Below are 27,113 nucleotides of genomic sequence, written 5' to 3' on the forward strand. Positions count from 1 at the left end.
GTCTATCTATCTATCTATCTCATCCACCCACCCACCAACCAACCAACCTACCTATATATTATGTGGGTGTGTCTTTGGGTGCATTCCGTAGTGTCTATGTCAGAGGGCAACTAGTGGGAATTTGTTCTCTCTGTCTACTATATGAGTCTTGAGGCTAAACTCAGGTTTTCAGGTCTCTTAGAGGCAAGTGTTTTTATTCACTGAGCCATATTACTGGCCTGTTAAATATAAATTTATTTTGACTTTGGAATCTTTAAACTCTAATATATTCCTTGTAATATAATTCATTCCCTGAGTAAACCAACTTTCCTGACTTGTTTACATAAGTATTCGTTCTTTTTTGGGCCTACCTGATGCCTGACCTTTATACTCATCTTAAGCCAGTGATAGTGTGAAGAGAGCACTAAATTGTGTGGTTTTCTGCCTCTGTTATGGTCTCATTCATTGATATCTGGACTTACAAGGACACATTCAGGTTTGGGGTTTTAGGTCTGAAGTGTTTCATACTTTCCCTTTCCTGTGAAACCTTACTTGGTATTCCAGATATCCTTTCCATTGAATTTATGTAGTATTTATCATCTATACCATTCTTTTCTTCCCTTTCTGCACACTAAGCTGAATTCTACCAACAGACTTTTAATCACCATTTTTTGAATGAGGATGAAGATCATATATTTTATGATGCGTTTCAGAAAATCTTGTATTATAGGTAGCAACAATTGCAGAGACAGATGATTCTGCAGAATCAGAAGTAATCGATTCTCATAAACGTAGAGAAATTCTTTCACGAAGACCCTCATATAGGTGAGTTAACTAACTTTCCTACTGGAATATTTCTACCGAAAAGGGTACAATAATTATAGAGCAAAGCAATTATTATTTATAAGTTTCCTGTTATCTGTTTCTTTCTGTATCTTAATTGCTTATATTGTTAAATTATATTTTAGAAAAATACTGAATGAACTTTCCTCTGATGTGCCTGGTATTCCCAAGATTGAAGAAGAAAAATCAGAGGAAGAAGGAACACCGCCTAACATTGCTACCATGGCAGTACCAACTAGCATATATCAGACTAGCACGGGGCAATACAGTATGTATGCTATGATTCCATAGACACAGTGCTAGATTTAAGTCTTCCCTAGTTACAGTGAAGGAGCATTGGCTTGGGCATCTGAATGCTTCATTAACAACTGTGCATTGTTAACAACTGGGTGTCATAGAATAAGAAGTACATGTTAAAGCAGTAAGATACTTACTTGTACTGGCAGCTGAAAAGTAAGTCTTTATTGCTGAATATAAAGGGAAATGGTTAAAAGTTAAAGGGAGGGCTTCCTATTTACATGTTTATATTCATCTCAAGTAAAAGTTTTAAAGTTCCTATTTTTGTTGTCTACATGGTATAAATGTCTGTATTTCATTATTGCTGGCTTTTGTTGCTTACAACTTATTACACTTTATTTAAAAGAGTTAAATATGTTTTTAAAGTCATGTTTTAAATGTAATTTTGTTTTCATTACTCTGTTAATTTGTGCTGCAGTTTTTCTAAAAGAACAAAAATTATTTAACTTTCAAACTGTAGCAATTGGATAGATCATTTATTTGAATTTTACATTCTGGAAGCTCTAATAAACAGATACATTGGCATTTAGTCTTGTGCATTTTAATGGATTGTTACTTCTGTGCTTTTTGTTCTAACTAAAGCACTAATTATTTTCCCATTTTCCTAAGTCAAGGGCATTTGAAAAACACAAATATTGAACCATGAGACCTAGAAAGCAAAATAAAAGGGAAAAAAGGAAGGCAGGGTAACTGCCTTGTGTACTTGGGGATGTGTGATGTTAAATACTGGATCTAAATAAAGTGTGAAGACTTCACATCTTCAGTTTTTCCTTTTAAAAAGTACGAATACACCCAAAGCCTCAAGGCTTGGCTATTAAAGCATGCTATTATCTTCTTTTGTGTATGGAAAGTTCTTACAAAGTTATTAGGGTTTGTTGTTGTTTGTTTCTTAGAATTTCTCCTGTGTTGATAGATGTTTGCATTATTAAATCCCTTTGGTAATTTTTGGGTAGATACCATCATGATACCTGTCTGAGATGGGTGTAGTTTGTCCACATCCTCTACAGGATCTGAATGCACATGTTCAAAATGTTCAAAAATGAGTGTTAAGAAAATTCCTGTGACCATTTGTTTTCATCTTTATGTTTCTTTGGTCCACTGGGGCTGTGTGGTGAATGTTTTAGGACTGTAAACCAGATCTTGCCAGCTTATGTGCCTCTGTAGTATAATTCTAGGTTCCAGGAGGGCAGAGCTCTTCAGCCTTTGGTCCCTAGACAGGTTAAGTAGGCCTGGGAGGCTAGAGCCTCCTGACTGAGCCCCAGCCTTGAGGACTTTGCTCATTTACCCAGTAGGCTGACCATGCTATTGTTTTTGTTTGTGCTATGACAGGGAAAGTTTGAAAGAATGTTTAAGACTTCTTAAAGTTTTGGGGATGAGCTAAGAGGCTGTAAACTTGGCATTTCTCTGGCATAGCCTTATACTACATAGGACTTGTTATGGCAGCAATGATCTGTCTACACAGAATAGGGAAGTTGATGCTGTGGGTTAATTTCTACATTATTACTACAAAATGTGACATAGTGAAATGAAAGCAAAGAGAATGTTGAAGCTGGAGAAGTTGTGGTGAAGGACTCTGTTGTCTGCATTTGTTCACTCAAGGATCAGGTCAAGAGGCATCTCAGGTTTTAGTCTTTGAGGTGGGAATAATTTCAATGGCCAAACTGTGGGGTTTGTGTGAAGACAAAAGAAAATAACAGGCCAAACTGGGGAGAAAAAGACATGCAAACATTGGGAGGAGACAAAGAAGTGTAAATTAGCTGAGTCTCCATGCTCATTAAATCCTCTCCTTTCAGGGAGCTTCTATGCCATGACTCCTGTGCTCCTGGCATCATCTTCCACACTTGGCATATAAGCTCACTGTTTGTAAGGTGCAGGGTTGGGGGATGAATCAGGAGTTCCAAGTAAAACTAGACAACTGCATGTGTAGAGAAGTTCAGCATTTATTTGTCTGTTCCACAAAAAATTTCTATACTTCAGAGAATATTTATATTATACATATATATACAAGATCCATTGTAATTAATCATATTTCTTACTAGGTAAAACTTAGCATGTCTTGATGCTTTTATGTTATTTATGTAAATATTTAAGAATAGAAACACTTGTTAACATTCTTTGACTTTTAGAATAATTTGACTAGAATTTCTGGGTATTTTTCTATGCATTGTTTTGAGTCACCCTTATAATCTTAATTGTGACATGAGTATTGAAATTTAAAAAATAAAATATATTTACTTTCCCCCACATATCAATAGTTATATTAAAATTATTCTGTGTATGAATGTATATGTGTGTACATACATGTACGCAGGTGCACTTGTTCACACATGCATGTATAAAAGCTAGAGGCCAGCTAGGGTGTCTTCTCTTATGGCTTCTTCACCTTATGTTTTGAGTCAAGGTCTCATCTGGAGCTCACTATTTTGGCAAGACTTTCTGGCTAGTGAGCCCATGGTATTCACTCATCTCTACTAACTGTTGAGGTTACAGATGCATAACACTATGCCCAGTTTTCACGTGGGTAGTGGGAACTGAGGTCCTCATGTTTGCACAAGTGCTTTTCCCACTGAGTCTTCTCAGCGGGAAATACATTTTTTAAAAGATTTATTTATTTAATTATGTATACATTTTGCTTCCATATGTATCTGCACACCAGAAGAGGGCACCAGATCTCATAACAGATGGTTGTGAGCCACCATGTGGTTGCTGGGAATTGAACTCAGGACCTCTGGAAGAGCAGTCGGTGCTCTTAACTGCTGAGCCATCTGTCCAGCCCCCGTAAATACATATTTTTAATAGTTGAAAGATATTTGTTGGAAGTTGATCTTACTGTTTTAGTTTCCTAGGAATTCATCTGGGACCTTGTACATGTTAGACAAGTGTTCTATCACTGAGCTACATCCTTAGCTCTGCTTACTGTTATAACAAAAATTAAATATTTTCATTGGGAACAGGAAAAATAGGTTTAAAAATTAGAACTTAAACACTTAAATTTTAAGCAAGCAAGGCTGTATTGTACAGCACTAGATAAATAGCTATGCCTGCAGAGAGACTGCTGGGAATACAGGACCTTGCAGCAGGTTTGTTGTCTAGCAGATAAAGCCAGGGGTATGGTTCACCAGGAGAAGAACATTTACCTGGTATGTGTGAGTCCTTGGCTTCAATCTCCAGCACCACGCTCAATTGATTTGGTCAAGAAAAACCTGTTATACCTCAGGGAAGTATACTGAGATAAGCTACCATATGATGGCATTTGAGATAGTGTTAGCAAAGAAGGTTATTGGCTGCATAAAACATAAAAAATATAAAGTGAATTCATAAAAGCAAAAGTGAAAAGAAAATTAAATGTCTTAAATAAATTTAAATGAAGTGTAAAAAATATTTATTTTAGGTTTACGGGTGGTTTTAGTGTGAATATCTGTCTGTTCAGCATGTGTATCCCTGGTGCCTGTAAAGGCCAGAAGAGAGCATTAGGTCCTCTGGGACTGGAGTTACAGACAGTTATGAGCTGTCATGTGGGTGCTAAGAGTCAAACTTGGGTCTTCTGCAAGAGCAGATAAGTGCTCTTAACTACTGAGCTATCTCTCCAGCCCCAAATGATTGAAGGTTTTTAATTTAATAAATTTTATTCTCTGAGGGAAAATTAAACCCATACTCTGCTACACCCAACCTCTTCCTTTACCAGTAAAAGGCTGTCACCAAGACTCACATTATTCTTTCTAGATGTCTCATTTTTTTCTCTCTCTCCCACCATATTTTACTAAGAACCTTATTGGAATGAGTCTCCATGACTCATCTTTTCTGGATCTGAAAGGTAAGTGGGTCAAACCAAAATCCACCTAAAAGACAAGTATGATATTGTGGGTTGCTTAAAGAATCCAAAATTAAAATGTTTTATTTGTTTATATTAGTTATAGTAATGGGTTTCATGATGACATTTTCATACATGTCCATGTATATCATAAGAACCTTAGCGTGCGCGTGTGAAGGGACACTTTTCTCATAAAGGCAATTGGTTTACACATTAAGAAACTGTATTTGTATATTCTTAGTGGTGACATTACTTACATCCGCCCCCCCAAATAACTTTCAAAATTATTTATGTAATTAATGCCATGTATGTTTTTTTGACCTTTGTGTTGCTATTCTCATGGTAACTGTGATTTAATCTTTTTCTGTTACTCTGACTTTTAAGACACAGGATTTAGTCTTTCTTTCTCATTTCCTTTCCTTCTGGCCCCATATTCCAGTTCCAGTGCTGGGCATCAAACCAAGGCTTTGTGTTTCATGCATTCTACTCTGCCACTGGCCCACTCCTGCTTTCCTGTTAAATATTACAGTAGTAACCAGGTATGGTGATGCACGCCTTTAATCCCAGCCCTTGGAGGCAGAGACAGGTGGATCTCTGTGAGTTCGAGGCCAGCCTGGTCTACAGAGTGAGTTCCGGGAGAACCAGGGCTCTGTAATGAGACCCTGTCTCAAAAAGCCAGTTTTGTTTTGGTAGTGGAGCTAGGCATGGTGGCATAGCATGCTTTGAATCCCAGTACTCAAGAGACAGGGGTGTAGGTGGATTTCTGAGTTTGAGGCCACCCTGATCTACATAGCTTCAGGACAGCCAGGGCAACACAGCAAAACCCTATATCAGAGAAAACAAAAACAAAAACCCAAACAAAACAAACAAAAATTTATGTAGTGAGATTTTAGTTTTGAATCTTCCAATTACAGCTTGAAATTAGGCTAGTTTTGAATTATATCTATTTAAATATTTGCATGCTTATGCGTTTGAATTACTTCTATGCATGGGTTTGGAATAGAATATACATAAATCAAGTGAAGAGAGCTCAGATCTTATTTTAAGTTGAGTACATTCTGCTCATTTGCTCAGAAACTTCTCCAATTTTCCACAATTTTTTTCTTTTGATACAGTGTCTCACTATGTAACTCTGGTTGGAACTAATATGTAGACCATGCTGGTCCCAAATTCACAGAGGTCTGCCTAACTCTCTGCTTCTTAATTGCTGGTATTAAAGGGGTGCACCACCATGCCTGGCCAGGCTTCCACTTTATAAATCCATCTTTTCTGTCTTTATCAATTATGTAGGACTTAAAATTTGCCTTTTGGGCTTGGGGCTGTATAGCTCAGTTGGTAGAGGGCTTGCCATTTCCAGTACAGCCTGAAACTAAGAGTAGCTGTCTATACCACATATCCGAGCACTTGGAAGGTGGAGGCAAGAGAATCAGAAATCCAAGGTCATCGTCACCTGCACACTAAGCTCAAGGCCAGGCAGAGACATGAGACCTTGTCTCAAAAAAATAAGGATCTTTTTTTTTTTTTACTTCATTTTATTAAAAGTTTTGAATTTTTATCCCATAAATATCTTCCTCCTTTAATAATATTAATAGCTTTCAGTAAGTAATGTCAGTAAGTAATGGAAGTAACAGATTTTTGGCATAGTTTTGTATCCCAGAAATATTTGAGATTTATTATCTTGGACTAGCAGATAAGTTTTGTCATCTGGTACCATCCATGGTGTGTGGTGAATTGTGATCTGGGGAAACAAGACTGTGGTTAATATTTACTTAAAACTAAATCTCTAACTCTGTGAGAATGCATATTAAAGATATTTGTATAACCATCTAGATGTAGATATATACTTAGTAAATAAATGAGTTGTATTTCATCTGGATAAACATGTTTTGTTTTGTCTGGTGATACAAGTCTTCAGCAAAAGCTAGCCTCAAACTCTGTATTCTTCTGCCTCATCCTCTGGAGTGCTGAGAGTATAGGCAGGGTAATCCAAACTGTTTTTTAATTAAGGTCATTGTTTTCAGTGTTCAACCAGTAGATGTTGGATGGCTTTGTAGTTATGTTATAAAAAGTTTAGCAAAAAAATGTTTTTGTGGGTAGCAATTAGAACAATAGAAGCCTAACGTATTCTTCCTCTACTGCTATAAACTGAGAACATAGTATCAGGCTTGAGTCAACTAAAAATGAAAATTTATGATTTAGATGATTATAGCTTCAATTTTTATTAAATTTAATAAAACTTTAAAATTTTCTTCTATGTAATGTTATTAAGGATACAATAATAAGCAGTCTAAATTTAAAAGACACGTTTTCATTAGTTTGAGTCCCAGTCAATATTCATGGACCAGTATGGACTCTGCTTTGTCAACAAACATGTATTGACAGAGATAGAAGCCTTATTTCTTTGTTGTATGAGTCACTTCAGGAAAGCATTGAAAAGGCTAGATCTCGGTTGGAGAGATGATGCCTCTGGAAGTACTTGCTTTTTCAAAGAACTGGACTCTGCTTCTAGCACCCATCACTCAGCTCACACCTGCCTGTAACTGTAGATTCAACCCATCTGACACTCATCTGGCATCTGAGAGTACAGGCACGTACACACACACACACACACACACACACACACACACACACACACACACGAATAATAAAATAAAAACAATGTAAAAGCCTAGGTCCCCAGATTAAAATGACTGGGAGGTACAAAGATACTTTATTTTCAATTGTTGTGAAAACTCTAGACCACCCCCCACTCCAATAGTGGCTCAAAAATCAATAGGCAGGGGAAATGGATGACAGAAATAGCTCTTCACAGCTGAGTACAGTAGTGTATGCCTATAATTCCAGCATGTAAAAGATAGAGACAATAGGAACAAGAGTTCAAGGCCATCTTCTAGTTGTAGGACAACCTGTACTGCATGAGACCCTGCCTCAAAAACTCAACTCAACAAATACATTTCTTTTCACTTTTATATTTGTTGGAAGCTTTCTGTAACAGCTTTCTATTTCAGCACAGGGTCTCACTGTAGTTTAGACTAGCCTGGAATTCATGACAGTGTTGCTGTGCCTCCCAGAATGCTAGGATTGCAGGCAAATGCCAACATGCAAGGTTGATAAGTTTTGTTTGTTGTTTAAATACATAAAATTTATTTAAATTCATTCAAACATATATTTTTTCTACTTTTTAATCTTGATTAATGTTTATTAGAAGCAAATTATTCAATTTTTGGATATTTTAGCTCCTTAGAAGTTCTTACTTAAATCTATTACTACAGATAGCCCATTTCCAGGATTTCTGAAACATTAAACTTTATTCTCCAGCAATAGATATACTCTTTCAAGTAGGAAGAGCGTCTATCATTTCATAATGCTAAAATCAGAAGCACTGTCAGTATCAAATATGAAAGGCTAATGAAAGAGATTTATCAGTAGAGAAGTTTCCCATGTCTGGCATGGTAGCTTGTACAGAGCCAACTATGCTGTGGGGTGTGTAGGATGTAGTATTTTCAATTTTATTTATAAAATTCTGTGTGTATTTCAACTTAATTATGTTTTGGTTTCACCAGAAAATAAAATGAACAGACCTTTAATATTGTAATATGTTCATATTATAAAAACAAAGTTTTAGTTGGAAATTTAGGAGAAAATTGTTTTAAAAATACTAAAATCAACGTAATTTGGAACTTATCTCAGAATTAGATAATTACTCCAAAAGCCTGATATTGTATTATTGAAAAATTAAGGAAAGAGAAAATTCAATTTCTGTGATTGGAGTTTGAAACCTTCATTTAACTTACTTGAGTTACAAGTCCCCCCCCCACTCCCTCCTTTTATCCCTCCCTCCCTGTCTTCCTTCCTTTCTTTCCTTCTTCCTTCATTTTGTGAATACTTAGGATTGTATCCTGTGCCCAGTGCATGATTTGAGCATGCACTCTACCACTGGGCTGCAGACACTCTCAGCTCTTAAAACTGCCTTTCATTTGATATAAGAAATGTAGTTAGCTGATTTAAAGTACAGGTGTAATGTAATTGCAGTGCCAATGGAAATGTTACTGACCATTTCCTAATTCTCAGAAGAATGTTGTTTTTAACCAAATATATTTGAAAGAATTGGTAATACTTTGAAACTGGACTTTGTTTCTTCATGAGCTACTCTTCCAGAGGCCCCAGGTTAGATTCCCAGCACCTGCATGGCACATCACAATGGTATAACTCTAGTTCCAGGGGACCCCCATGCCCCCTCTGGCTTTACAAGTACCAGGGGTGCATGTGGTACACAGACATACATACACCTAAATAAAGTAATAAAGTGGAATGGATACCTAGCAGGGAAACTTTGTGGACTCTGGGAATGCTAATGAAAAAATTCTGAATACAAAATACACTCAACAGCAAAACCAAAATAAAATAATTTGTGTTGATAATCTTTTATAAAGTTCACCCCACTTAGAAAAGTAACAGTGGAAGTAATGGTAGTATATAGAATATATTTATTCTCCCAATATGGGAGTGAAATAACTCAGAATTCTCTAATATTTCTTCTCTTTTTCTATTAAGTTGCTATAGCCCAAGGTGGAGCAATCCAGATTTCTAATCCAGGATCTGATGGTGTTCAGGGACTCCAAGCATTAACAATGACAAATTCAGGAGCTCCTCCGCCAGGTGCTACAATTGTACAGTATGCAGCACAATCAGCCGATGGCACACAACAGTTCTTTGTCCCAGGCAGCCAGGTTGTTGTTCAAGGTATATTTTATTAATCTAATACATTTAGAATACCTGTGGATTGCTCTGTCTCACCATGTAGTGTCTTATTTGCAGTGTTGTGAAATATGCAGGGGTAGATGTTTTTTAGGAGGGGTAGGAGACATACAAGTTCAAAGAAATGCTTATACTTTAAAGAAGTTAAAGTATGGTTTTCACTGACTGAAGAAAGTGTAATTTCAGAACAGTGTGATAAAACAAGGGGAGATGAAAATATGAATGCATTTTAAAATTAAGTAAATAGCTTTAATTTTGTGCCGCATGCTGTACCCAGTGTATTTTTTTTACCCAGTGTATTCAAAATTTTTTTTTATTATTACTGTGCCTCTGTGTGTGTGTGTCTGTGTGTAGATCAGAGGACAGCTTTGTGAAATCAGTTACTTTGTCTCACAATTGATGTGTGTTCTGGAGATCAGACTCAAAATACCAGATTCCTGTGCCAAAATCCTTTATTGACTGAGCCATCTCACTGGCCTCCAATATGTTTTTATTTTTGGGGGGAAGGGGTTTTCGAGACAGGGTTTCTCTGTTGTAGCTTTGGAGGCTGTCCTAGAGCTAGCTGGTCTCGAACTCACAGAGATCAGCCTGCCTCTGCCTCCTGAGTGCTGGGACTAAAGGCATGCGCCACCACCTCCTGGCTTTATGTGGATATTTAAGTTAAATATATAATTTATATTTAAGTTTATGTGTTAAATTTGTTCTTTTTTTTCCCAAGTCTAATTTTTATTCAACTCATTGAAAAACAAGAGTTGATTTTCAAGTCTTTTAGACTCTTCTTAGTATTTAAGGTCCCCACTTGAGGTCTTATGAATGAAGTCTGTAGTGAAATAAAACAGGATGTTAGCCATAAGCTTTTAGGGTTGTGTATGAGTTGGGTTATAACTGGATTACACATTATTTTAACTTCATTCAACTGTGCTTATCACAACTATAAAGCCTGTATTTAATACAACTTAAAAATCATGTTTTAATTATAATCTTTTGGTGGGTCTATTTGTCTAAAATGCATCACACTCACTTTAAGGAAAGTAATATAGTTCTTTTATTTTGAGTGTCTTAGAAATATGGTCCAGCTGACCTAGAACTTGAAGAAGTTCTCCTGCCTCAGCTTCCTGAGTGCTGAGTTGCAGGCATGTGGCACTATGCCTGATTGATGAATCCCTTTACTCTCAGTATTTGGGGAATGAATGTGGAGTCTGAAAAAGGCTGGAGAGATGGCTCAGTGGTTAAGAGTGCTTGCTGTATAATCATGAGGACTGGAGTTTAGATCCCAGCTTTCACAAAACAAGTCAGGGTTAACACATATGCCTGTAACCACAGCTCCAAAGATGGTAGAGACAGGATTTCTTGGACTTTCTGGCTTCCAGCCTGCCTGAGAAAACAGGAATGCCAGGTTCAGAGAGAGACCCTGCCTCAAAGAAATCAGCAGTCAGAGAAGGACACCTGGCTGTCTTCTGGCCACACACATGCATATGCACATATATTCAACATAGACACACAAAAACAAACATCTATTTTTTAAAACAAGAAGAGACTGAAGCTGGGTGTTACTGTGCATGCCAATAATCCCAGTACCTGAGAGGCTAAGGCAAGAGGGTTACTCTGAGTTGTTTTTTGTTTTGTTTAGTTTTTCGCAACAGGGTTTCTCTGTACAAAGCCCTAGCTGTCCTGGAACTTACTCTGTAGACCAAGTTGGCCTCAAATCCACAGATATCTGCCTGCCTTTGTCTCCCAAGTGCTGGGATTAAAAGGTGTGTGCCACCACCCCATCTACTCTATGAGTTTTAAGTCACATGAGCCTTGGTTCTATAGTGACACCCTGTTCCCCCAAAACCAAACAACAAAACCATTCATTACATTTTTCCTATGCTCTTGAATTTTGTTTGTCTAAATGATTAAAAAATAGTTCTTTCTTATTATGTCACCTGTTTTACATGGAAAAATATGCAAAATTGATACTTTTAAAAATATTTTTAGCCTGACATTGGTGGTGAATGCCTTTAATCCCAGCACTCGGGAGAGGCAGACAGATCTCTGTGAGTTCGAAGCCAGCCTCGTCTACAGAGTGAGTTTCAGGACAGGCTCCAAAGCAATACAGAGAAACCCTGTCTCCAAAAACAAACAAAGAAAAAAAATTGGCCTTTTTCATGTTTTATATAATAGACATCTAGGTTTTATACTTTGAGGATTAAAAATCATTTTCTTCCATAAGTTTCAAACCTATTTTATTTTGCTTTTGTATGAGGTATACATGTACACATGTCCGTGTTTGGGTGGGTTTCTGCCTCCCAACTGCTGGGATTGTAGGCATGTACTCAGCCTGGCTTTTTACGTGAGTGCTAGGGACCAAATTCAGGCTCTCAAAGTTGTGTGACAAACATTGTACTGACTAAGCAATTTTCCAGCCTCTCCTTTTGTTTTCTGTTTCTATGTTTTTTTTAGCTAGAATCCCAGAAATTACTCTTCACTCTTCTTACCCCTTTCTATCTAAAGCCCCTTTAGAGATTCTTCCCAATAGTTAAGTCAAAAGGTTTTTGTTTCTTCTACCCCATATTGTCATCATAGTCTTCAAGCAGCTGTCCCTGTGGTCTGGATTGCCTCAACAGACAGCCTTCTTGAAGCTGGTAGCTGTAGCAGAACTTTTCAATACTCCTGATCATGCTGGAGCAGAGACCCTGTTCCTGGCTCAGTATAGGGTAACACTACCTCATTGTTCATTTAGACCCTTGTCATAACCTTCTAATGATTCTGGAAGCCATTCATACTTTTTGTAAGCGAGTTGTCATCTCCACCATGTCTGCTTTTGTAGTATACTCTTCTGTTTCTGTAGGTTAAAATGGTATGCCCTCAAATTCCACCTAAATATTCCTTTAATCTGTTCAAATTGAGATAAAATCCTACAGACTGAAATGCTTTCATAATTCACATTTATATTTTTATGGTTCTAAAGACAGGAAAGTCTGAGAATCAGTGTCTGTGGAGTATCTGCTTCCTGACTGACACATAGCCGTCATCTCTCTGTCTCCTTACCATGGTAGAAGAGGCATTGTTAACATGTGTTAAGGGCATTGAAGCCATTTATGAAAGCTTGTTGTATAACTTTTCTTGAGATGTAAGCAAGTGTCTGTTAACTCAAGCAGGGACAGCAATGATTCTACCCAAGTCTGATGTGGTGAATCAGTGGGTTAACTGGGGTTGCTTACAGGAGCAGCTGCCTCATAGACAAGATCGTGCTGGCATAGGTGATCGCCTAGTGCTCCCATTCTGCAAGCCATGCTGTGGTGGGAGTCTCCTCTGTTAGCAACCATTTCTACTTTATATAACCTGAGAAGGGAATGCATACATTTTACAGTTTCTGGAGCTGCTGGGATACTCTTGTTTGCTTGTGAGTCTTCTGGGCCTCATCTTCCTCCTAGAGGAAGGGATGTTTTAATTTAAAAAAATTATCACAAAGAAGAGCTCTGCTCTCAAAACCTAATTACTCCCAGTACTCTTGCATTGGGGTTAGAATTTTAACATAGGAACGAAGGGTTGTGCTAGCCGGAGTCAGACTCCATTGTGTAACTTTCTTCCTCTTATGTAGGCCTTGATCCTTCACATGCCCTGCCCTCATTCCCTCTCTTGACATGCACTCCTATTTCTTTCATTTCCTCTGACAGGCCTTTTTCCTCTCCACAGTCTTCATATCTACTTGTCCTGACAGGCACCCTTTCCTATACTTCTATACATTATTCAGGGTTCATCTTAGATAACACCTCTTCCAGGAAGACTTCTCTGACTTTCCTAATCTGGCCTAGGCAACCCTTCAGTTCCCACTGCATCTTCTTACATAATGGAGCACATGTACTGTCACTCTGTGCCCTGCCGAAATGTTAAGTTCTGTTTGCATTACAGTCTTTAGTATCTAGCAAGATATCTGTCGTGTGATAAATGTATACATTTTCCAAATAGAAATGGTGTGGCAGCTCATGCCTGTAATCCAAGCACTTGGAATTATCCATTTGAAGGCTACAAAAGGAGGGCCTGGTTAAAAAGAAAAGAAAGGTCTCTAACTCTGAAAATGTTGTTATATACTCTGATTAACAGTTTAACTAGTGTAGGGGCTATATAAAACTTTTATTAATAGTAATAAACAACTTAGAAATGACCCATTCCTCCCTCTTTAAAAATGACATTATTTATTTATTCTGTGGGTGTTGGCATGCCACATACATGTTGGAGGACAACTTGCAGGAGTTAGTTCTCTCCTCCTACCATGTAGGTCCAGTAATTAAACTCCATTGTCAGGCTTGGTAGCATATGTCTTTACCTACTAAATCATCTTATGGGCTCGTCTCCCAATTTTTACAGTAATATTTATTGACTCAATGTGCAAGTTTAAAGAAATATTGAGGTAAAAATAAACTTGAACCCTGAAATTTGAAATAATTATTAATATTATTCTAAACCCCAGAGCCGTAGGTATACCTAGATGAGAAAAAATCCCTGGTGGAGCCTTGTTGACACTGACATTTGTGCTGATGCCCCAAGTCATCATCTTTAATCATCAGTACAATACTATCATTTCAAGGGCTCTTGAAAAACCATTAGAAAAATTAAGGATCTGTGGTCACCTCATCCATGTCTAAACATAAAATCCTTAGCTTTATTCAGCATGCTTAATTGGACAAAGTAAAAACATAGCATTTAAAAGAAATTATTGCATCAGATGTGGTAGTATACACCTTTAATCCCAGCACATAGTAGCAGAGGCAGATGGATCTCTTGAGTTCCAGGCTAGCCTGGCTAGTTCCAGTGAGACCTTGCTGCAAAGAAAAGAAATCATTGACCATTTTTGACAAACACACATCATTAAGTCAGGTTGACTTTAATCATACAGGAGATGGATTTCCCCATATGTTTATTATATTTTATTTACTTTTTAAGTTTTTTTAAAGATTTATTTTTATTTGCATTGCTGTTTTGCCTGCATGTATGTCTGTATGAAGGTGACAGATCCCCTGGAACTAGAGTTAACAGTTGTGAGATGCCATGTGGAATTGAACCTGGGTCCTTTGTAAGAGCAATCAGTGCTCTTAACCACTGAGCAATCTCTTCAGTCCCAGGAGAATGGATTTTTATAACCTACTGGGAAAAAGCAAAAAAGAAGGTCTTGTGAAACATGTGGTATTTTTTGTTTTGTTTGTTTTCAGTAAAGATGAAAAAGTATTCCAGGATGTAGGGCCTGATATACCTTAGAATATGTGTCAGCTTTGTGTCTGACCTTGGTTATTGTTAAAGTTCCAATAATGACCCAGCTTTTTATGTGCTGAAGGCTCATCAAGTGATCCAAATAAAAGCTGACACTAAAAATTATGAGTAGTAATTTTAGTTACAAATTTTAAATATCACAGAACTTCAAGGTATTATACTGAAACACAAATTTCTATGTATATGGGTCAAAAAGATCAAATATCAGCAAGTTCACATCAATCTGGCAGTTAAGGAAGATGCTGCATACCACTTGCTGCATTGACACATTGAGTTTCTAGACTGTCAGCATTTACCCATTTCAGATGAACAAGTTCTGGGTTACTCTGGATTTTATGGTGTGGCAGCAGATGGTTTAGAAAATAAAAGTGTAACTGAGTGAAGGTAGCTAGAGATTTCTAGTTTGGTAAGTTTAGAAGTGTCTGTGAAACACATTTTTCTGTATTGATTCACAATTTTTTTTGTTTAGTCCCTGAAATACGAATCTCCAAATACTTTCTTTTTTGAGTTCTGAGAAACAGATGGGGCTCATTTCTTCCTGTATCAACAGCTCTATGAGCTACAACCCAGTGACTTTTCATTTTTATTTTTTCCAGAGCCTATCTGAAAAGATTTTTATGTAAAAAAATGAGAAACAAGAACATTAGGATGGTTTATTACAGGAAGAGTTTTTACAGGGCTTTGGTTTCAGTGAGCTGCTGTGTGACAAAGCAAATTGATGGCAGTGATAGGCTGGTGATGTCATTGTGATGTCAGTACTCCTACTTATCTTACACATGCTTGCTAGTTTGGAACACTTTATTTTGAACTGTGCTACCGCCAACAAGACCACTCTGTATGCAAAAGCCCAACATGGCTGTAACTGGAGATGAAACTGGTAAGAACTTAAAGGGGGGGTTAAATTAATTCTTCAGGTTCTCCCCCTTCTTTTAATATAGCGTTTAGGAGTCTTTAGGAAGTTCAAAGTGTTTTAGGAAGTGTGATTTCTTAGTTGCTTATGCATATGAAGTTTCTTTCCGTGCCCGTCTGCACATTCAGCCTGCTTTGTTAAGCCATCATAGTGCGATTGTTCCTTTATACTGCGGTTGTTTCTTTGCTCGGGGCTTTACTGCTCGGTTGACTAAGGCAGTAATTTTCGTCCCTCTCGCCCTGCTTTTCTCTTCCCCTTCCTCCACTCGTGTATTACTCTAGCCGTTCTGCCTCACTGAAATAAGCTAATATTTTATCTGCAACCTGTTGCAAATTCAATCTGGCTACCACTTAAAATATCCGATATCCATGTTTAAACAGTCGCGATATTAGGTACTAGCTAGCTCCACACGGGATAGGGGAAAACTGTGCTATGAATGGATTATTTTCCAGCCTGCTATTTCTTTCCTTCTGCCTTTAAAAAATGGTCCGCTCTTCAGCTAATTGAGTTCAAAGGGCTGACGTCATTACATTTCCTGGAATCGTGTTTCAGCGGGGAAGTGGAAAAGTTAAACTCCAAGTGAGCTGCACATTGACGTCAGCTCCGAGTCATGTTGTGATTTAGTCAGTTCCTTTCTGCTTTGTCAAGCGCTGCGGACAAGTTTGTTAACTAGTTCACCACCGCCTCTGGCTGCGGGAACGTCCTCAGACCGAATAGCATTTCTCGTAAGTCTGACTTTAGCATTTCTCTTGTGGTAAGTATCTGCTTGCAGACGGGGAACACATTAGGACACTTGTAATGCTTGCTTGAGCACAGCTCAGGGGCTTTCTGGCAAGTTAAGTGGTAAAGTCGTGCCTCCCGCGAGGCTGTCCCTGCACCTGCCTAGTGACAAGTGGGCTATATTTAGGCCTAGATTTTGGTGCTTGCTAGATCTATAGGAACTTGGGATTCAGAGTGCCCTCTAGTGTCCAGTGGGGGACGTGCTTGCCTTTCATTGTTTCCACAGCCTCTTCTATTTAAGCTTTGTAATCCGTTCATTAGATTTTGCTTTCCTTAGTTAAAGATAAGTGATTTTGAAAGACTGAGTTACCAGTGACCTTTGTATGGTTGCAACATTGTTTATTCAGTTGGGTTTATTTGTAACCTAGTTTTGAATTTGCAGTTGAATCGAGAATGAAGAGGATTACATGGCCTCCCTTCAATTTAGCTCGTTAGAGTCAGTGGGTCTCAGTCCTCATCCTGGATTGAAAAGGACTATTTCCTCGACCAAGAACAGCTTGCATTGAATTGTCTCTAAGATGATCTTTAAGGAGCTGTTGTTTTGTGAGACAGTACTTCTGGTGAAGTCTATAGTTGTGCTGTAAGTTGCAGAAGCTCTGTAGTGATTGAGGAGCCTAAAATAACCAGACACTATGCAACATGAATCTTAAAACCAAGACTTTTTTTGTGCATGAGTTTATTTTAGAAAAATTATTGATTTCTTTCTTTTTTAGTTCCTCCTCCTCCTCCTCCTCTTCCTTCTCCTCCTCCTCCTCCTCCTCCTCCTCCTCCTCCTTCTTCTTCTTCTTTTGGTTTTTTGAGATAGGGTTTCTCTGTGTAGCTTTGGAGCCTATCCTGGCAGTTGCTCTGGAGACCAGGCTGGCCTCGAACTCACAGAGATCTGCCTGCCTCTGCCTCCCAAGTGCTGGGATTAAAGGCGTGTGCCACCAACGCCTGGCAATTTCTTTCTTTTAATCAAACTTTAAATTTCTATTCACCACTTGTCAGAGCAGGAAAGGAAATAGTAATGCAAAAAAAGTAATTAAAATACTGAGTATATTTAAAGGTGAATAATTAAGGAATGCATTTATATTAAAACTTAAGCCATTGCCTGGTGATTATATGTTCACATATATTTATGTTGATAGGATGAACATAGCATCTTTGAAGCATTTTCTTCCTCTAGTTTGTTTTACCAGTACTAAACCACAGTTTCAAATTATAAACACTTCCAAATACTGAAACTTAAAAATGTTGAACAATATACAACATTTTTCACAAGGCCTGACTGTAGTTTGGAAATGATTATTTTTATGAATCTGTCACTTCTCATAGTAATAGTGACATTTGAAAAAGTGCCATATTAAAGCAATAAATGAAATTTATATCCTATGTTATTAATGAGTGAAAACTACACACGATTTAAGAGCATTTTCAGCAGTGTAGCAGAGAAGCTACACCAGACCTTTGGATTCTTGGCTCTGCACTCAAGCTGAGGACATTGTTTTAGATGAGTGACTTGGAAATCTTTGACCACAATCAGCATTTTATATCATGACACAGTGGCATGTGTGTCTTACTCTGAATTTATGAAAAGCAAGTTTCACACACAAAAGTAATACAAAAACACAAATTTCTTTTTTTTTTTTTGCTTTAAATGTTAGCTTGATCCATGAAATTGATTTTATGACTCATGGTCTATAGTGTATACCTGCAATCCAGACCTAAATCAGGCCTCTAATGTTAATGACTAACATTAATGACCTTTGTAGCATCTCTAATATGATCATGGAATCCAACATAGGAATGATATTGTTGCTGGGTGGTATCAGCACATGGCTTTAATCCCAGCACTCAGGAGGCAGAGGCAGGCGCATCTCTGTGAGTTTGGGGCCATCCTGGACTATATAGAGAGTTCCAGCCAGGGCTGCAAAGAGAAACCCTATCTCAAAAAAAAAAAACCCAACAAAACAAAAACACAAAACAAAAGAATGATATTGTTGGTTCTGTTGGGTATAATCTAAATTTGTATTGTCTTTTTTTTTATTGATAATTAGGAGCCTAATTTCCTGTCTTAGACCCTGGATTATAATGTAATATTCAAGAGGGGTTTCAGAATTATTAAACAGACTTTTCAACTATTCACATTTGGGAAATAGTGTGTTAATATTTGATGCAGGAGAAAAGGGAATACATACCACTTTTGTGATTTCTGTTAGGAAAATTTGACATAAGGCAATGGTTTTGATTAAGGTTTAACTTTTCAAGTTGGTATTAAAGCAAATTATACTTGTATTGGAATTAGATAGAAAAATAACCTGCCTTGTGTTCAATAAGTCCTTAAAACTCATAGGACAGTTATTATGCTGTCTCCACTTGGCAAATGCATTTTAATGCAATGTTTGGGATAGTTATTTTACTTTTCCCTGTCGTATTTACCTATCTGAACATATTGCTTAATAAAGTAACTGTCAAAACTTTTACATTTATGTAAATATGTGTAAACTATGTACACTATTTATTACAAGTAAGCACAAATACAAGTTAAAGAAAGAGCTAGCAAAGTACTTAGATTATAAAGTAGACACAGGAAGAAGGAAATACAGGTTGAAGCACTGGAGGCCCACATGGAGGAAGCCTTACCAAACATTGGAAAAAGAGAGGCACTTCACATTTATGCTCACTGACTACACAGGGCATGTACTACTGCACAGATAGCAGTGATATGAGTGAATGCAGATCAGAGTGGATAGGCACTCTTCTGAGTTACAAAGCTAGTCAGCAGTGAAGCAGCTCCAGTCTTCACAATCCCTTGGTTCTGCTCATACTGTGCTATGCCGCCCTCAAATTCACCTGTCACTGATAGATAAATGCTAATGTAGCAAGGGTCATATTAGCATGTTAGACACAGCTTTTAAAATGTCTAAAATAAAGCTAGCACCACTTTAAGTAATCAAAATGTTTTTTCCTAGACTATTTTTTTCTGATAAGGCAATAGGACATTTATTTGTCTTTCTGTAGGACCTTGAATTTCAGTATTCATAATTTCCCATCTTTTTCATAGATTTCATGGCTTTTAAGACTTTCATTGACTAAACAACCTAAGTAGTCCCTTTATATGTAACTTGGGTTGAATATGGCGATTTTTCACATTGTATATAAATACAGCAAAGTGTCATATTGTACACATTGTATATACATACATAATATACATATAAATTTGTAAATTGTTGACTATACCTCAAATAAAAGCTGGAGATATTTACTTAAAATTTTATTGTTAGTTTGTGTAGGTGTGCAGTTCAATGGCATGCATGTAGGTGTCAGAGGACAGAACTGAAGAGTTGGTTCTTGTCTTCTATCTTGGGATCCAGGGGATCAAACTCAGGTTGTCAGGTTTGCATGACAAGTACTTTTACACCCTGAACTGTTTTGCTGTCCTTAAACTGAAAACATATAATGACTTAATTTTGTATGGTCTGTGTGTTATAAGACTTTAAAAATGGTTGAAAATGCTCATTGCTTGCTTAGTCACTTTTATGTAGGATTTTGTTTTCCCAGAGAGAAAGGAGCAATGGGAAGGGAAATTTTCTGACAGAGTGGGACACAAGGCTTTGGAGAGGCCTGATGTGGGAACTAGGAGCATTGGTGTGCTGCTAAAGAAAATTGGGGCGGGGCTGAGGAAGATGCCAGTAACTTTTTGGAGTTTTGAAAAAGCCACTTTCCCTCAGTTACAAGTATAATTGTTAGGTTACCTCTATTGTTTCCCAAGGTGTCCTTAAGATTAGTGATACACAGTGAAATGACATAGAGGTAGGAACTTTGGTACCAATGGTTGCTTATGTCCATGATCCCAATACTCTGGAGGCTGAAACAGAAAGATTATGATTATGTCTCCAAACACCAAAGAAAGCCAACAAAGCCCTTGTATTCAGTCAATGTGCACCCCGATAAATAAATGATTGAATGAAATGACAGGCCTTTGGGGGTGTTGACAAATAGTTTCTCTTTGGAAGCTATCACGATAGGTGTTTGGGGGTATTTGTTACTTATGTCTTTCTTTCTGTCTCTGACTTGTTTTTCCCTAAGGACTAGGAGTCATATAATTTGATTCATCAGACTTGTTAGAAGGGTAACTTCTAATGGGAAGAATTATTGGTGGTGTTATAAGTCTTTTAGGTAAATATAGTATAAGTGTAATTTAGAACACTGTCTTTCAGACACAAAGGGAGGGGATTGGAAGGGAACTAGTGGATCAAGTGTCTGCTGTGTGCCAGACACTGTGCTACACACTTTGACATACATTATGGGGTTTCTTGTGAGTATGAAATGAGATAATGTATCCCCATTTTACAGATGAGGAGACTGACCTTGCCCCAAGTCACATGGCTGGTAAGTGGCAGAGCTGGACTAGAACTCAGACCCCAAATCCAGTGCTTTTTCTTCTGTACCGTGTTAGAGCTTGACAAGCAAGGTATGAAGTTCATGATCAGAATTGACAGCTCCAGGAATTGTTTTTCATGCCAGGAGTTAGATGGTTGGAAATACATTATGAGAACCCCTGCCTCTAAGCTGCTATGTTAGGTATACCTAAAGTGTACCAAGGAAGAACAATGCCTTTTGTCAAGAAATGCCAGATTGAATGAGCATGTGGCATCTCATGGGACTTTCTATATCTTTGTGTTAAAGACACAGCTACAATGAAATGTCCATATCTACAGCAAGACAGCTTACTAAATACTCCAGAAGACAGCATGTCTGTGAAATATCCTAGGAGTTTAAACTTGACTCAGTAGGGAACACATAAATCCATTAAGCACCCTGTGTATAAAGTCCTGTGCTAGATTCCAGAGCATGAAGTGAAAAGATACTGTTCTTGACTTGTTTGGAAGTTCTTGCCTGCCTGAGAATTAACTTGGGGTATACTATTATAGCACAAGAATATTTGCTTTATTATTTATCTTCAGTCATGATTTTTAAGCCCTATATATGACATATGGATTCTCAAAAAATAAAAATGAAACTCTAAAGTCAGGTGTGGTGGCACCTGCTTGTTACCCTCAGCACTTAGGCTGAGGCAAGAAAATTGAAAGTTTAATGCCAGTCTGTGTTATATAGAAGGATCTTGCCTTAAAATCCCTTACAAAAATAGTTTGGACACTGTTCCTACTTAGATGGGAATAGGAGTTGGGCTTTATAAATAGCACATAAACAAAATTATATCACTGGAGAATGTAGGATGGTTCTTTGAAATTACCACTGAATTTATAGTGTTTGACACTGATGCTAAGATAAACATATTCTCATAATCTGTTTCAAAGAAATCTATTTAGATTCCCTTAAAATAAAAGTCTTTCTCCCCCATCATTTTGATATACATCAATAAGATTACATTTGCATATATAAAATTTACCCATTAACCAGTGGAAGCATATCAAAAGGGTCTTTGGATTGAGATAGGAATCTATTTTAACTCCTAATTTACACTAATTCCTACTTCTTGCTTGAACTAGTGAGTTATAATCCTGAACTTGTGTTAAAACAAATAGAATGAATACACATTTGGAGCACAGTGAAGCCAAGCTTCCCTTATCGCTCGGAACTAATCATCCCCTGCAGTGGCAAAGCAACTAAGCAGGTTTGAAGAATAAACAGGTTTGAAGAATGCCCCATTTGCAATTGCCCTTGTCCCTCATGCTACCAAGTCTGACTCTCCAAGGGCAGCTGTGGCTTCTGCAGACAGACAAAAGGGTTTGTTTTTTGGTGTGTGTGTGTGTGTGTGCTCGAGTGCGTGCGTGTGTGTTTTAATAGTGTCTCTATCCATTGCATCTGTGAAGTGTCTCTGCCCACTTTCCCTTAAAAACTGAAGAATGCCCTTAGTGGCTTTTATACATCCTATTTTCACATATTACAGAAAATAGCCAAGGTATACATTGAGAGTACAGTGAAACTATTTCTTCCTCCATTTCACTCCTTTCTCTCCTTTTCTTTTAGAAAAGAAGTATCTTTATTTTAGGGTATGGTAATGATAGAAAACCCCTCACCCACTCTGCACATTTCTGGTATTTTTTTTTTTTACACTTGTTTATAAGCAGTTTCAAAGCAGGTGTGCATTCAGGCTGCCAGCAAGACGCAAGTTCAGGGGCGTGTAAACTTCACCTTCGTCACTGGTTATTGTGCTGACTTTAGGAGGCCAGAACAGCCTCTAGCTGGGGCATTGTTTCAGCATTTATTGACTTCTAACCTCCTTCCTTGAATGTGGGTAAAGAAAGGTGGGGAGGGCTGTGGCCTCCTGTTGCAGCTCTTATCTCCTCTCACAAGATGATCAACAGAATAAGAAGATGCTAACATGATAGTTTTTCTGTTGTTTTCTTCTTAAACATTTAAAACTTGCACATCTGATGAGATTTCCATGTGTACAGTGTTTGCAATTGTCATGAAAATAAATTTTGGGCTTTCCTCAGGAAGCCAGTTTAAGAACCTGACTGTTTTTCTTCCATTTTTCCTGTTTAACTGAATCCCTCACCTTAGTCTTTTCTTTTTTCCTTTTCTTATTTTTGTAATTGAAGGGCTTTGAATATGTTTCTGGTGTAGGCACAGGGAAGTCCCAGGTGGAACATTCAGAGGATGGTCATGTCCTGCTTTGAGTCTTTGTGATGACATACCGGAACTGCCTTCTACTGGCTTGCTAGAGCCAGATGTTAACTCTGAGGGCCTGTGTGAGCTGGTTGTGAAATAGCTGTTATTAACATAGTTATCAGTGTACATATATATTCACACACTTAAATAGATTCCATTAAAAGCAGTGACAGTCCCCAAATGCTCATCATTTGTAATCTTTAGGTTTTGTCCATTTGTGAACATCTCTTCCCAACTTGCCACTGAGTGAAGTCACATTGGTATCTTTGAACTTGCCACTGTGAAAGTGTTTCTGCTGTATAACTCATTAAACTCTGCAGAGCAAGGCTCTCCACTCCTGCCCCCAAAAAACAATTCATTAATTACCAATACACCACTGATGCAGCTAAATGAACTATAGTTGGAAAGCTTATCTGCTTTAGCCTGAGCTAAAAAGTGCTAAGTTTCTAAAATGTGAGGAACAAGCTAAAACATTTGTAGCTTTGTTCCAATTTGATAAACTTCTTGATATTTAAGACCCCTATAATACTAAGAACAATTATTTTTACATCTACAAAACAATCTCTGTTGACATGTACAAACTATACTATTTCTAGGTTAATTTTATGTAAAATATTAGCTAGTGAATTGGTGATATAAGCTTGTAATACCTTGTTTTATTACAGCTGCCACAGGTGACATGCCAACTTACCAGATCAGGGCTCCTACTACTGCTTTGCCACAAGGTGTGGTGATGGCTGCCTCACCAGGAAGTCTGCACAGTCCCCAGCAACTAGCAGAAGAAGCAACTCGCAAGCGGGAGCTGAGGCTGATGAAAAACAGGTAAAGTACTGGGTGAGAGCCAGTCCTTTAGTAGAGCCACTGTAGGAAGCATCATTTGCTGCCCCGTGCTCTTAAGGTATTAACTTGCTCTTGCTAAGCTGTTTCTCGGTCCAGTGTTGTGTGGCTTCTTGTTTGTGCTCATGCTCTGCCCGTGATGCTAGTTTGTCTTCCAGTGAGTTCCTAGTCATTTCATAAGCAGGAAGTACATTCCTTTATATTGTAAGGGATGTCAAAAGATAGGTTACTTTTTTAAAAACAATATTAGTAGATTCTTGGTTTTAAGTAAAGCTTGTTTTATATATTTTGCTGAAAAGTGTTGTGACAAGTAATTAAAAAAATTTAATTTAAATTTTAGCACCCCTCCTCCAAATCAATATTGTGGATAAATCCTAGAACTTAGGGCATGCTAGGTAAACATCGACATACATCTCTGACCCTTATTTTTTAACTTCTTTATTAGCAGAATACATATAAGCGTTAGAGCAATTTTTAAATTTTATCATTTATCTATTTTCTAGTGATTTTTACTCCATTATGATGAAGTACATGGTCTTTTGACAAATTGTAGTCAAGTATAAATGCAAAATAACAAAAATGACTTATGCTCTTGCCATATAAATAACTGTTGGTGTTATAGTAGGTGCTCTTGCAGTCTTCTCTTTCTCTCATCTTCTCCCTCTATCCTCCTGCCTCAGTTTCCTGAGTCAGTCTCTTGAGTACCACTACTTCTCTCATATATTGTTGCTCCATGGCTCTGTGTCATTGTTTAGACATTAGCATATCATATTAAAAACAAACTTAACCCAGCTCTCGGGAGGCAGATGCAGGTGGATCTCTGTGAGTTCGAGGCCAGCCTGGTTTACTGAGCAAGTGACAGGACAGCCTCCAAAGCTACAGAGAAACCCTGTCTCGAAAAACCAAAAGAAAAAAAAAAACAAACTTAAACAATATTTTATTTATATGACTTGTATATTATTTTTTTTTTAGTTTTTATGGAGAACGATACAACTTAGTTTGATTTCAAAATGAACAGAGTTGCCTAAGAGTTTTCCAGTGTATTTTGTCACTGTTCCTCAGTGTTAAATTATATCCTTATTGCAAGAAAATAAAGCAGTTAGGCAGGATCAGCTGCTTTGCTTGTCTGTGGCAGAAGCAGACCGTGGTTATTGACTCATCCATTGTTACCAACCTCGGTTAATCTACAGATGTGGCAGCCGAGTCCCTGAAACTCAGTTCTGAGCTCATCACTATCCTGTAAACTGGGACCCAGCTTAGGTGGTTGAGTTCACTGCATTGGTGGTCCTTTAAATAACAGGGAGCTAGAGAGATGAGTCAGCAGTTAAAAGCATCTAGTGTTCTCGCAGAGGACCTGAGTAATGTTTCCAGCAACCATATCAGGTGGCACATAGTACCTTGTAACTCCAGCCCCTTTTAGCTGGCTTCTGCAGGCACCCATGTAGGCATGCACACAGACATTTGTACACACACACACAAGCACACACACACACACACACACAAACACATACACACACACCCAAAGGACTGGAGAGATGACTTAGCCATTAAGAGCATTTGCTGTTCTTGCAGAAGACCTGGGTTTGATTCCCAGCACTTGGGAGGCAGAAGCAAGTGGATATCTATGAGTTTGAAGCCAGCCTGGGCTCTTTATCTTTTTCCTGTAGTTTGCCTTGTCGTTTCCTCTCCATGCTGAGGATGGACTCAGTCAAATACAAGCCTGCAAGCTGAGCTAGCTATTAATAGAAGAAACAGGTGTTTTCCACAGCTGAGAATACTTAGGAATGTACCAACCACTTGTGTGATCACTAAAACTTTGTGCCTGGGACATTTTGACTCTAGTCACATCGCACACACAGTGTAAGATGTGAAATGTGGATATTTACAGTAAGTAGCTCAGTAAGTAAGAGTTTAAAAGCTAACCGCCCCACAATACTGCTACCGTGCATTTAAACTTTTATATAATGTTTGTATAGAATGACTATCTTCCTTCTAGATTTAGAATTTAACATAATTATTTAATGATGGAAATAGATATTTACAAATAACTTAAATTTCTTGGTGGAAGAGAATTGAGTTCTACTCCCCAACTGGCAGATTTGTGTGCTTGGACAGACATGCCGTCACTTTCCCCTATTCCATTGGATTACTGTAGCCACTGCTCTGTCAAGCTCCATTTACTTTTACATGTTTTAGTTTTTCATTACCCAGTTGTCCAGTCTTGGCGAATTCACAGGGTGAGTAAGAACATCATTCTGGGTTAGAAGAAAGGGCTTGTTCTTTTCCTGCAGTCTGTCAGTATTTCAACATTCCTTTTCTGGGACTTGCTTTGCATAGAGAAAACAAAAATCCAGGCCATAATTCTTCTAAAAATACAACAGTTGGCCAGGTTTGTCACATATGTCACAGTTGGGGGTTAGCATTTCTGCCTGGCATTGCAGCAACTGGTATTTAGACATGCAACATTACCTTTGTGAAATTCAGATAATGACTGGCAGTTTCTGAGAACTGAGCACTCCCAAATAAAGCTTTATCAGAGGGCCCCTCCTATAGAAAAAGTTGATGCCATCCAACCCACTCTGAAAAAAAAAAAGGGGAGAAAATGAGAACAATATTAGTTATTGTTTCCTGTAATCATGAATGAAAGTAACTAACTTGTTTTTGTTAGTTTTAGGTTGGTTGCTTGTTGGTCTGTCTTTTCCCCTTGGGTTGCTTAAAGTTCTGTAAAATGTTTTTAATGCGCACTAATTGCAAGTGATTAGAGAATAGCATAGGACTACTCTTTTCTCAGCTAGTAGCTTCTGTTTTCACAATTTATTTATTTATTTATTTATTTATTTATTTATTATGATAGGCTCTTATATACTCTAGACTAGCCTTGTGCTCATAAAGTAGCTGAGGCTGGCCCTGACCTTTTTATTTTTTAAATTACTTCTTTATGTGTGTGGATATTTGGCCTGAATGTATACCTGTGCCCCACTAGTATGCCTGGTGGTCATTGTAACCAGAAGAGGGTGTTGAATGCCC

General features: G+C 37.8%; 1 protein-coding gene across 35 annotated transcripts in view; it reads left to right on the forward strand.

Moving 5' to 3' along the window:
* Crem (cAMP responsive element modulator) overlaps positions 1–27,113 on the forward strand; it is an 80,330-nt gene that overhangs the window by 51,230 nt on the left and 1,987 nt on the right. For 12 of the 35 annotated variants that reach the window (XM_035442787.1, XM_027405378.2, XM_027405375.2 and 9 more), the window contains 5 exons: positions 710–804; positions 948–1,090; positions 9,485–9,673; positions 20,967–21,002; positions 23,915–24,071. In XM_035442787.1, coding sequence (XP_035298678.1) covers positions 710–804; positions 948–1,090; positions 9,485–9,673; positions 20,967–21,002; positions 23,915–24,071 — 620 coding nt within the window. Of the gene's footprint in view, positions 1–709; positions 805–947; positions 1,091–9,484; positions 9,674–15,480; positions 15,819–16,379; positions 16,606–20,966; positions 21,085–23,914; positions 24,072–27,113 lie in introns of those variants that run through there. The other 23 variants (XM_027405380.2, XM_027405387.2, XM_027405379.2 and 20 more) reach the window with 15 other exon arrangements.

This window comes from Cricetulus griseus, chromosome 3 (assembly GCF_003668045.3).
Source record: "Cricetulus griseus strain 17A/GY chromosome 3, alternate assembly CriGri-PICRH-1.0, whole genome shotgun sequence".
NCBI classification, from domain to species: domain Eukaryota; kingdom Metazoa; phylum Chordata; class Mammalia; order Rodentia; family Cricetidae; genus Cricetulus; species Cricetulus griseus.